At 42.8% G+C, this 12,551-nt stretch overlaps 1 protein-coding gene across 2 annotated transcripts; it reads left to right on the top strand.

The window, feature by feature from the left end:
• GFUS (GDP-L-fucose synthase) lies at nt 1-10,815 on the top strand. 2 transcript variants are annotated; one of them, XM_072410555.1, is made up of 11 exons: nt 1-20; nt 1,144-1,296; nt 1,999-2,113; nt 3,035-3,163; nt 4,258-4,331; nt 5,934-6,067; nt 7,849-7,913; nt 8,222-8,288; nt 9,260-9,339; nt 10,002-10,101; nt 10,474-10,815. In XM_072410555.1, exons 2-11 carry the CDS (start codon nt 1,154-1,156, stop codon nt 10,527-10,529), a joined length of 963 nt encoding a protein of 320 aa, XP_072266656.1. In that variant the 5' UTR covers nt 1-20; nt 1,144-1,153; the 3' UTR covers nt 10,530-10,815. The 2 variants fall into 2 exon arrangements, with proteins under 2 accessions (XP_072266656.1, XP_072266654.1); XM_072410553.1 differs by lacking the exon at nt 1-20 and adding an exon at nt 279-399.
• The last annotated feature ends 1,736 nt before the right edge of the window (nt 10,816-12,551 follow it).

Below are 12,551 nucleotides of genomic sequence, written 5' to 3'. Positions count from 1 at the left end.
TCCAGTTGGCATTTCTCAGGGTAAATCTCCTGGCGGTGACACAATATTATGCCGGTGTCCCCTGTGTTGGTGCAGCCTCTCTCAGCCCCCATTAGGAGCTCATGTGACTGGGTGACAACACATGGACACAGCTCAGAGTCAGGGACAGAGTGTTGTCACCCTATACCAGTAACAGGAAGTGCCAGGAGATTAATTAAAGGTTGAAACCCCGTTTACCAATTAAGTTTTCTTCTCTTTTCACTGATTGGCTGATGGCCTGGTGTGTCAGTACGGATGAGCTGGCAGTGTGTGAGGAGGGCGGTGTGCAGGGAGTGCAGCTGTACACACACAAAGGACAACAGATGGCTACACGCCTACTTACCTACTGAGACAGCAGTGACACCTGCACAGGGATGGCAGGTAGTGTCGGCTAATGGATCTCTGTGTGTGGGGGGGCAACCGGGGTCCAGCACTGCATGGAGGGGCAAATCCACAGCCTGGATGGGGCAGAATCCCAGCACTGGCATCATTATTATTTTATGTGTCATTATTACAGACAGGGAATGTGTTCAGAGAACTGTAAAAGCTAAACTTCTATTATTTACCCCCCTTGTTACCCCTCCCCTCCCACTAACATACTGGAGGACATCATGCAGCCCTAACCTAATTGCCCCACCCCTTTTTTCCTTGCTTCTCTATTCTAAAGGATCAGCATCACATGTGGGCGTTACCTAGGGTGGTCTCTAAGCTTTCTGGGAACGCCCCCTCCTGTAGAATCACACATGACTATCCAATAGGGCATTTTTTATTTTGGCATAACCCCTCCCACGAGGAGCCAGCCCACTGCTTGCATGAGAACTATTGGTTATTGGAGACAGGATGCTTGATGTTTTCAGCTCCTCCTACCAGCTATGATGTCACTGCATTGCACAGAAAGCACAGAGAGGCTCCGCCTACCATAGAGGGATCTGCCTCTCATATATAAAAAATGTTTTAACACAGACCCCCCGTATAAAATTGCATTGTGCAGCATTGGTCCACAGGGGGGTTGGGGCGGAGTTTCATTGGTTGCTGATCTTGCAGGATAGATTATTTGGCGCACTGGGCGGGGCTTAGCGTTGCACTGTTCTTTGATCTCCATTTTGCCTTTTTCCAACATTGCAGGGCAGACAATATGTCTGAGAAGAAAGCAAAGAAGATCCTGGTGACCGGGGGCTCCGGCCTGGTGGGGAAAGCTATCGAGAAGGTGGTGGCGGACGGCGAGGGGCGCCCGGATGAAGAATGGATCTTTGTGGCCTCCAAAGATGCCGATCTGAAGTGAGGAGACAGCAGGGTTGTGTGATTCCTCATGCAGATTGTACATTTTATATCCCTGCAATAATAATAACAATAATATATGATATATATATATATATAAAATAATAGTCTGATCGCCTTACAAATGCTGCAAGTATGGAAAAATACCTGCTGACATGGCAGAAATCCAGGGAGCTCCTCACTTCCTGTTTGGGCTGACAACGCTACATCTGCTGCTCTAAAATCCCAAGCTGTGTTGTCAGTCCTACCTGCTGGAGTACAAAGTTCCACCTGTCCCCCACCCATCTTGGATCCCCTTTTTCGCTTTAGTTTGTCTACATTGGGTGCTAAAGGACCTTTCAGCTTTACTATTGGGAGTTCCAGAGAGGGTTCCCGCCCCCCGGGGTCCTTTTGGGGCCAGAGTTTCTGCCCCCTGGGCCCTTTTCGGGCCAGTGTTTCTGCCCCCTGGGCCCTTTTCGGGCCGGAGTTTCTGCTCCCTGGGCCCTTTTGGGGCCAGAGTTTCCGCCCCCTGGGCCTTATGGGGCCAGAGTCTCTGTGGCCCTTTGGGAACTGGAGTTCCTGCCCCCTGGGCCCTTTTTGGGGGTATCTCCTCCCTGTAGGTATAATAAGATGCCCAATTTTGCAATGGCAGAATATGGGCCCCTATGGGCTGTCATTCAATAAATCAGCCCCTAAAATCTTCGCCTCTCTTGTACCCCACAGGAGCGCCGCTGACACCCGCGCCTTGTTTGAGAAGCACAAACCCACCCATGTAATTCACCTGGCGGCAATGGTGGGTGGACTGTTCCGGAATATGAAGTATAATCTGGATTTCTTGGTAAGATGAATGTGAACCTCACTCGATTGGCTGTGTGATTGGCTGTATGATTGGCTCATGTGATTGGCTGGGTCTGTGGATCTTGTGTGAATTAAATGATTTATTTTATTTTGTGTATATTAATGCCCCACTGACCTCTATAGGGGTACAAAATGCCCCCTCCCCCAGACAATTCAGAGCTAGAACCGTCCATTCAGCAGAAAGAATGAGCTGTACTGTTTGAGGGGCTTCAGCTCAGTCTCAGCAAGAGGCGGGTCAGACCTCTGCAGGGAGACCACTGCTTGTACACAGAGAGTAAGTGTTTATCTCTGCAGTGTGCTGGCAGACCTTTCTACTCCGGCTGTGGCTATAAATTATAAACCAAAAGAATCGAGGAAAGCGGGGTTTTTTTTGCGGTAAAATTATTGTGTATTGTATATTGGAACAGGAAGTCAAGATAAATTCCAAAACATAAATATTGTGCAAACAGTAAGATATATACAATGAAGTATGTATATCGAGTATCACGAGATATCGGCCCCTAAACCTAGACAAAGTAATCTCTACATACAATTCACACCCGACGCGTTTCGCCAACTGGCTTCTTCAGTGGAAGAGTAGAGACCGGTAACAGAACTGTACATTAAATATAAAAACATTTCTCAGAACTCCTGTCTATAAATAATGAAAAGGACTTACAGGAACTTTAATTTCCTGCTGCAGAGAGTTCTGTCGATGTGCCGAGGAATCTGCCAGGAGAATGTAGCTTTATAAGTGGAACCAATCAAATTGTGGCAGGAAAGCAAGAAAGTGATTGGCCGGAGTGCTATAAGTCTGTGTTTATCACCTGCCTCATCTCCCCCATATAACCCTCTTATAACCCCCTTATAACCCCATATAACCTAATTTAACCCCTTAATAACCCCTCATTCTGCATTCCAGAGGAACAATCTCCATATTAATGACAACATCCTGCACTCAGCGTATGAGCTCGGGGTGGAGAAAGTGGTCTCCTGCCTGTCTACCTGCATCTTCCCCGACAAGACCACCTACCCCATCGATGAGACCATGGTAAGTGTGTCAGTATACATAGCCCCTATCTATAAATGATTCACCTGTCAATTCATCTGAAATTCCTTGAGAATCTCTATTCGCTTCCTATTAAAACCATGACTCGTTCTGCCACCTAGTGGCCACTTGGCAAAGTGCACAGCTGTCACAATAGGAAATGCTGTAAATGAAAATTATGAGCGAATTTAAAGTGAATTTACAGGGGAATCATTTATAACTACACCCCTCATTTAGACTTTTTTAAATGAAAAGAAAAAAAAAATGTTTCAAACACTAGTCAAGGATAAACTTTGTATGCCCCCCCCCCATTGCAGGAAAAGGGCCCCTTCTCGTGCATGCACAGAAGGAGCAGCCAGAAACCAGGGATGCATGATGTGGGTATCCCAGGATGCTCTGCGCTCCCATTCTGTCTTAGGACAGAGGGGTGAGGGGCTTCCTGCTTTTTAAAAAAAAATTGGATAATGTCCCAGGTATAATTAGGCCCCACCCCTGGTATGATATGCCACGCCCACATTACAAATCTTCATTTGATTTTAGGCAAATGATCAGGGTGGGCTGTTAGCTCGCTGGTGGGTGGGGCTTAAAGGAATGCTCCATCCATCACTGAACCTGGAACATACAGACAGCCAATTGTCTCAGCATTACTATAGCCACCTTGCTGCCCCCTACTGGTGGTCTGAGAACCGCACAGCTTGAGATGCTGTTGAGGAATTTACAAAATTACCCACTGCACTCTTTTTAAAAAAAAAAAAAAAAATTCAGGTGATGTTAATGTAAATTTTCCTGATTTTCCTAACATGGCGGAATTTGCTGGATGGCACCTGAATGCTGGTTAGTGTTACTTGTCCAGACTTTTTATTAATTATTCTTAAACACTATTTATATAGCATTAGATAGGGGTTGCAAATGACAGACATTCAGTGACACAGGAGGAGTAGTCTGACCCAAAAAGCTTACAATCTAAGCCTTGTCTTTTAGGACTTTAATTCCTCCAATAGGGGACCAGAATTTCAGGGAAGGTTGCTGATACTTTATAACATGTCTGTATTATATAGAATGTTTACATGTTGCTTCCTTGTCCACTCTCCCCCCAGATACACAATGGACCCCCCCACAGCTCCAACTTTGGTTATTCCTACGCCAAGAGGATGATCGACGTCCAAAACAGGTGAGCTTGGAGCTCCTGGACTCCCCCTGCTGGAGCACAGGCAGTACTGGTGAGATTTGGAGGGGAGCCGCTAAGGCTGGCTCTACATGGACATAAATGACAGAAATGGCATAAAAAGGTTCCTACCACTTTTGTATACGTTTTTATAAATGACTATGACGTGTTTTACTGCGATTTGCCACAATTTTACAAACACAAAAACGTTTATAAAATGTTTACTTTTAACCCTTTCAGGGAATGAGTACAGGGGTACATACAACCCTTTTCTCATTCCCTAAAAGGGTTAGGACAGAAGGGGAGCTGTGACATGTTGTGTATCTGTAATACATGTCACAGCTTCTTTAGGGCTGGGGGAGCAATCAGGGGAGCGGAGCTGTCAGCATAGTAAAGCTCTGCTGACTGCTCTGCTCCCTGATTGCCTGAGGAAAGGGAAATCCTGATGATGCTTGAGCTGTCATCAGGGATTCCTATTTCGCAGCCAATCACAGAGCACTAGAGATGAATGGGGACAAGTCTCCCCATTCAAGTCTATTGATGAATGGCTGAGAAACAGAAAACCTCAGCCAATCACAGAGCACTACAGGTAAATGGAGAGGCTTGTCCTCATTTAACCCCTAGTGCCCCGGGGATCCCTCACAGTCAGGAGGATTCCCATGGCTCCGCTCATGTCATGATTGCAGCCATAAAAATCATCCTGTCATTGGGATAACCTGTAAAAAGAAAGTTTAGTTACACAAACACACATACATTTAATAAAATATTTTAACAATAAAGCCTCGTCCTATTTTTTACACATAATTTAACCCTTTCAGGGAATGAGTAAAGGGGTTTTATGTACCCCTGTACTCATTTCCCAGGGTGAAGTGGTGGAGATCTGGGAGTCTCCTTAATAAAGGGGGCTTCTAGATTTCAAGTCCTGCTAAAAACACTTATAAAAGTCCCCATTGCTTTCAATGAAATCTTTCATAAAAAGCCTAAAAATTGCTTGAGCTCAATAGGAGCGTTTGCAAGCGTTTTTGAGCGTTTTCCCAAGTTGACTCTGCAAGCAAAGTTTAAGATAAAGCTCATAAACGTACCTGAAGGAAACGTCCTGGTGTAAATTAGCCCATTGGAATGCATGGGGACTTCAAACATGGGCTTTAAAAGCCTCAGGTTAAATGCTGGGGAATCAGTCTGTGTAGACTAAGCCATACCGGTCCTTCAGTCTCTGCTCCCATTTCATTCTCCATCTTCTTGGGAAAAGCAGAAGTAGCAGGGTTCAAACAGAACTAAACCCACCAATAGTGACATTGCCTAGCGGTTAGCTTCTAGACCCCAGAATTGCATTGTGGGAGGAAGTCACATGATTTCCAGGTATCTTAAGGAGCAAGGTAAGTATCAGGTTGAGGGGCTCTTTCATAGACTCCGTCATTTGGCCCCCTTTTATCAATGTTACTGCTGTCTGCAGTGTCCCCAGTGGGGGGATTTCCTTTCACTAACCAAAAAAAGGTGCCACTTGAATAAGCGAGAGGTAATCTCCTTATTGGGGAGCTCCATTCTACATTATGGCTCTGCACTTGGATATTTATATGCATTGTAATGATGTTATTTTCTCCTTGCCAGGGCGTACTATGAGCAGCATGGCTGCAAATTCACCTCCGTCATCCCCACTAACGTCTTTGGCCCCTATGACAACTTCAACATAGAGGATGGACATGTCCTGCCGGGGCTTATTCACAAGGTGTATCTGGCTAAACGTGAGCAACCCCCATGTGCCGCTGTCTGTGTCTGGGTTTCTATCCCTGGCTGGAGTTTGGTACTCTGATTGTTCATAGGTCCCTAGCTAGGCCAAAACTGATCAATAGTTATTATGGTGAGGAGCTTCGGGTACATGAGTTATTTTGTGAACTGTGTGCAAACACTTAATATCGGACAAATAGTACAATAAGAATGAGAGAGAAGAAAGCAGGGTTTTTTGCACAAAACAAAAACTTATATTGAATATATAAATTGGTAGTTCATCAATTTACAGGTATTGATGATCAATTATTTGTCATACAAAAACAAACAAATTAGTGATACAGCGATATACATAAAGCAACTAAGATAGTTATAGGATATACAAAGGTGCCTTTAGTTGCATTTGTATAAATCACATAAACATAAGGTGCATAATCCACAGACTTTTTGAAGTGGCCATAAATGGCCCTAGACATAGTTCAACCCAACATGTCATATACAGAGAATAGATTAAGGTATCTTTAATTACAAAACACTATGATCGTATTATTGGTTGCACCCAACGCGTTTCACCTAGTTTGGCTTCTTCAGGGGTGGTGGCTTAACCATCTGTGTTTGGATATTGATGGTATTGGTATCTAGATCAATGGAAATGAGAATAAATTATATTATAGATATATGGGATTAGTTTTGCTTGTGGTAAATTGTATGTAAAGTATGGCTTAAGCTGCGTACACACTTGCAATTTTTGTCGTTGGAAAGGATCTTTCACAATCCTTTCCAACGACAAGGGAGTGCACGATGCATGAACGGTGCTGTACATACAGCACCGTTCATGCTCTATGGAGAGGGGAGGAGGAGAGCGACGGAGCAGCACCCTGCTGCGCGCTCTCCCCTTCCCTTGCATTAGGATCGGCTGTCGTCCATCGTCCGTGGATCTGGCAGGTCGGTCGTCCGGACGATGGACGACACCGACTGTACACACAGCAGATTTTCGCCCGATAATTGGCCGATGCCGATTATCGGGCGATAAAAATCTGACGTGTATACGTAGCTTTAGCCTCTGTCATGAGATAACCCCTAGCTAGGCCACACGCCCCTCTATGGCATCTCCAGATATTGCTGTATTATCATTAATATTATTATTATTATTATTAATAAACAGGATTTATATAGCGCCAACATATTATGCAGCGCTGTACAATAAATAGGGGTTACAAATGACAGACAAATACAGACAGTGATACAGGAGGAGAGGACCCTGCCCCGAAGAGCTTACAATTTAGGAGGTGGGGGAAGTATCACACAATAGGAGGGGGATATGGAATGGTAGTGAGGGTTTAGAAAACAAAAGAAGACGGGTAGGTGAGGTTGAAGCGTTGGGAATTTTCCAAACAAAAACAAGTTGCAGGTTATGGTCAAGGACAAAACGGGTGGCTGCCAGGGGCCCCAGATGTCATAGGGATAGAAAAACGTTTTGCAGATGTGAAGATGTTTGGAAAATCAGTGTCAGCTTTGCAAGATTCATGTTTGCTGAAATAATCAAATTGTCATGAACAGCACATGCACGCTACCTGCACCTGAATACACAATGGCCTGCATGCAATGACCTTTATTACACTGACAGCGGGGCCCGTGATATGAAAGCAGCCCAGGGCCCCAAAGGCAATATATTCACTGTGATTCTAACACCCCCATCTCTAAGCAGCATTATTCTTCTTTCCTGTCCCATCACCTCACTCTTATCTGACATCAGGAAACAATTCCACATTAACATCAAATGCTGTTCTGATTTCAGAAAATGGAACTCCACTGACAATCTGGGGCACCGGAAAACCACGACGACAATTCATCTATTCACTGGTGAGTCGCCTGAATGAATGAACCGATAGTCACTTACTGGCGGATATCTGGTAAAAATGATGAAATTGCTATCAGATAATAGGAACAGCAAAGTATAGAGAGGATGGGACTGGGACTTGGGAACATCATTTTCTCTGCTTAGATTCATATTTATAAAACTGGGGTACATGATGGGTGAAAGGGGTAATTATACGTCCCTGTGCAGTGTGAATGCTGTATATTCAGAATTAATTGTGTCTTTAATAACAGCGATAATGATGAATCCGCAGCCTACTGCAGTTCTAACGGTGACTTTGTGATTTTTCCAGGATCTGGCCAGACTCTTCATCTGGGTGTTGCGGGAATATAACGAAGTGGAGCCCATTATACTCTCAGGTGAGGAGATATCTCTGTCATATCATATTATTATTATTATTATTAAACAGTATTTATATAGCGCCAACATATTACGCAGCGCTGTACATTAAATAGGGATTGCAAGTGACAGACAGATACAGACAGTGATACAGGAGGCGAGGACCCTGCCCCGAAGAGCTTACAATATAGTATCATATCATGTCTTTGTTGGATATTCAGCAATTTTGCAGTCAGGTTAGTTGGCTTCTCCCTAAAATTGACCTTAGACTGTGATAATGACATTTGACTATGGAGGGACATTAGATTGTGAGCCCCTTTGAGGGACAGTTAGTGATATGACTATGGACTTTGTACAGGGCTGCGTAATATGTTGCCGCTAAATAAATACAACATATTAATAATACCTTTCTGCTGTAATTCTCAGTACAGAATGATATAATGTTACATAAAACACTCTTAGCATTTAGAAACATTTTTTTCTTTTTGAGATGTTTAGTGATATTTTGTGGACGAGTACTATACATTTTAATGCCTTTTTATGTTTTTTTTAGTCTAAATTTGGCAAATACCATATTGAAACTACCGGACTCCTATTTGCTGATATTATTATTGCCGTGTTCGTGCCGTGTATGCAGTGTTCTCCCCTGACATTTTTTTGGGGAAGAAGCTGTAGGTGTCTGTCAGCTTTCTAAGCCCCCCCATACTTTTTTCCAACTTTCTAATACCCACCCCCTTAATACCTGTATGTCCCATTTTCCTATCATCCTACTGTTATGCCCCAACTTTCCAGTGCCCTGTCCCTAACCCAACTTTTCAGTAAGTATTATTGAAAGTGCTAGGTGGTGCACCCATCTAAAAGGGGCTGATGAGAACACTGGTTTGGGTCACATTATTATGTTTCAACCCGCTTTTGCAATCTATATAGTAACAGGTTCACTTTAGCTTTCAGTTTCATCGGAAAAGACGGTGATGGTATTTTTGTCTTCTAGTGGGAGAAGAGGACGAGGTGTCTATAAAGGAAGCTGCAGAGAGCATTGTAGGCGCCATGGACTTCAAGGGAGAAGTGATCGTATCCTTATGTGTTCTGTGCTATGGGGAATAGGGGGTGGTAGGAAGAGGTAAAGGAGGAAAAGGTGGGAAAAAAGGGATTTCAGGTAGGGATAAAGGAAGGAAGAATTGAAGGTTGCAGAGAGGAAGTCTTTGCAGCAACTCCACAAGGCTGAGCTGGTAATCCCCCATCATACAAAGACATTGTAGACAATTGTGCTCTTCCAGCCTTGTGGTCACAGTTTGGTGAAGACCCTTTTCTGTTCCCCCATGACTATGCCCCAGGGTACAAAGCCAGCTCCATAAAGACATGGGGTCACCAGTTTTGATGTAGAGGAGCTCGAGTGCCCTGCACAGAGCCCTGACCTCATCCCTACTGAACACATTTGGGATGAATTGGAATTGTTGAGGTAATGGGGGCCACTCTTTGGCCATATTGTGTATTTAACTTGAAGTGACGTCTTTACCTTCTTGTGGGTTTTTTATTTATTATTATTTTTATTTTTTTTTTTAAACCTGCTACCTCAGTTGTCATTGTTCTTCCTAAGAGAACCAAACCCACTAATGCCGCTTTTAAGATCAAAACCAGAAACAGAAAAAAAGAGGAAATGGAATGGGAGAGGAAGAAGGGATATTGGGAGGGGATTTCTAACTGTCAATCATTCCACTTAACTTCTCCATCAGTTTGACAGCACAAAGTCTGACGGGCAGTTTAAAAAAACAGCAAGTAACAGCAAGCTGAGGAAGTACCTCCCCAACTTCAAGTTTACCCCATTTAACCAAGGTGAGTCATTCTACATCCTATAGGGGGCACCATGAATAGTCTGTAAAATGTAGCCGTGCAGATTTCATATAATAGAGGGGAACTCCATGTGACCTCAAAATGTCCTTTTTATTTCCCTAATGCCATAGTCAGTGATACTTTAATCCGGGGTCTTCTATATCTAGGAAGCTGGGTACTGAACTGTTTATCTTGCTTTACAATGTAAAAAAGTGTGCAGATCAGGGTAGGAAGGGTTAATATGACCTGGAGATTAGATTTAAAGAAGTTCATACTCCTTTTTACATAAGATATGCATCCTTTTTACATTTAAATAAGAACAAATTAAACGTTTTAATTTGTTGTTTTTGAATCTTTTGTGTTTTATGCCTGCAGCGGTCCAGGAGACGTGTAACTGGTTTAATGCTAACTATGACCAGGCCAGGAAATGAGGCAGAAGACAGTGACTACCCTGCTGGTTTGGACTCTCTAGGTCTTAAGGAATTGTTTTTTTTATTATTACTACAAATCGGGATGGATTGTGCACGGAGGCCAATTCTTCCCCTGCTCTGTGCACACGGTGGTGTTTGATGCATCTCAGCAATCAACAGCTAATATTGGCAGACTTATAACACAGCCAGCCAGCTCCATCATCATTTTCTACTGTGCTGTATTATGCTGTTGTAACAATCACTCTTCAATGGTTCCTCTGAATAAATCTGACTATGCAAACGTAAAGGATTCAAGTCTGTTTTGTTGTTCATCTCACCATTATGTCCTGGTAATATAACTATAAAAGTGCCTGTCTATAAACCTTTTTTTTCTTAAGTCTTATCGCAGATGCCAGCCATAAACATTACTATCAAAGCCCAACTGGGCCTTCTTAGTTTATCACTGTAATCAGGTTTTCATGTGGTCTTTGTGGCAGTTACAGGTAGGTTGCACCTCCTGATAGCCGCCAATTGCTGCTACTCCATCAGCTTATTTATGAAGCGAGTGGGAGATCAACAAAATAAAAATGTTTTTTCACTTGCCAAGGATTTTTTTTTAAATGTTTCGTTTATTTTAGGTCTGCTGGTTTCAGAAATGACATCAGTTTAACTGAATTGGCTCTAGTTCTTGTGATACAGGATTTGTAATAGACGATTTTACCAACAACAAATGTTAACACAGCATATTATTATCAATCTTTATTTACATCGATGTTTCGCAATTTATTTATTAAATGTAGCATTATTTTCATGAAACTCTTATTTGCCTTCTTTTCATTTTTTTTAGAAATATGAGTTCTTCAAGAGGAACTTGTTTAAATGACCCTAATGTATTTTGCTACATTTGTGGGGAATATTCTCAGCAAAAACAATAGATACAAGATAGAAACATTACAGGATTTGTGAAACAAGCATATCCTGCATATTTTGGTATTAAACTGGGGGACCAAGATAAGTATTGGGCTCCCCATATGGTATGCAAAACTTGTCTAAGTCAAGTGGAAAAATGGAAAACTGAAAAATTTGAAATTTGGTGTACCTATGGCATAGCGAGAGCCCAAAAATCATCATAATGATTATTTCTGTGCAATGAATGTAAAAGGTTTCAATCGTTATAAGAAAGACAAGTGGGAGTACGGTGATTTGGAATCAGCAAGACGACCTGTGCCGCATGGTGCTGATGTTCCCATAGCAGTGTTCAGTCCCGGATATTCCTGTATCCGACATGGAGGATATACAGGGAGTGTAATCCAGGAGTTAGCAGTGGAAGTGAATATGAAGGAAGTGTTTCATCAAACCAGCAGTTCTCCCAAGAAGAGCTCAATGATTTAATATGTGTCCTAAGTCTGTCACAACAATCATCTGAACTTTTATCATCCAGGCTAAAAGAAAAGAACTGTCTGAGACCGGAAGTTAAAATAACGCTATATAGGACAAGAGAGGTGACACTCCGACCATATCTCAGTGAAGATGGAGACTTTCTGTACTGTTGTAAAATCCGTGGACTACTAGCCCATATGGGAGGACCAGAATACCAAGCAGAAGACTGGCCGCTTTACATACACAGTTCCACTCCAAGTTTGAAATCTGTTTTACTGCATAATGGCAACTGCTATGCATCAATTCCAATTGGTCACAAAACCTAAAAGAAAAATATCAGAATGATCTTACAAAAGCTTTTCTATCATGAATACCAATGGTCCATATGTGTTGATTTAAATAATGGTGACCTTCCTACTTGGACACAAAGTAGATACACAAAGTCCCCGTGTTTCATCTGCTTGTGGGATAGTAGAGCAAAACAGGATCACTGGAAAAAAGTGACATGGCCTCCAAGGGAAAACATGAAAAAGGTGCAGCGATCATCATTACCGAGCCAATGGCTGACAATAAATCATTCTCCCCCACTACACATAAAGTTGGGATTAATGAAGCAATTTGTTAGAGCGCTGAACAAGGACGGTGATTGCTGCAAATACATTT

Source organism: Pyxicephalus adspersus, chromosome 5 (genome assembly GCF_032062135.1).
Source record: "Pyxicephalus adspersus chromosome 5, UCB_Pads_2.0, whole genome shotgun sequence".
Classification (NCBI taxonomy): domain Eukaryota; kingdom Metazoa; phylum Chordata; class Amphibia; order Anura; family Pyxicephalidae; genus Pyxicephalus; species Pyxicephalus adspersus.
This window is presented reverse-complemented; position numbering and strand designations above follow the sequence as displayed.

What these genes read in the sequence shown, in the direction of transcription:
- GFUS (XM_072410555.1), top strand. Translation starts at nt 1,154, where the DNA reads ATGTCTGAGAAGAAAGCAAAGAAGATCCTGGTGACCGGGGGCTCCGGC. An exon ending in GGAGCCCATTATACTCTCAG is followed by an intron (nt 8,289 to 9,259) that starts GTGAGGAGATAT and finishes TTTGTCTTCTAG; the next exon opens with TGGGAGAAGAGGACGAGGTG. An exon ending in ACTTCAAGGGAGAAGTGATC is followed by an intron (nt 9,340 to 10,001) that starts GTATCCTTATGT and finishes CTTCTCCATCAG; the next exon opens with TTTGACAGCACAAAGTCTGA.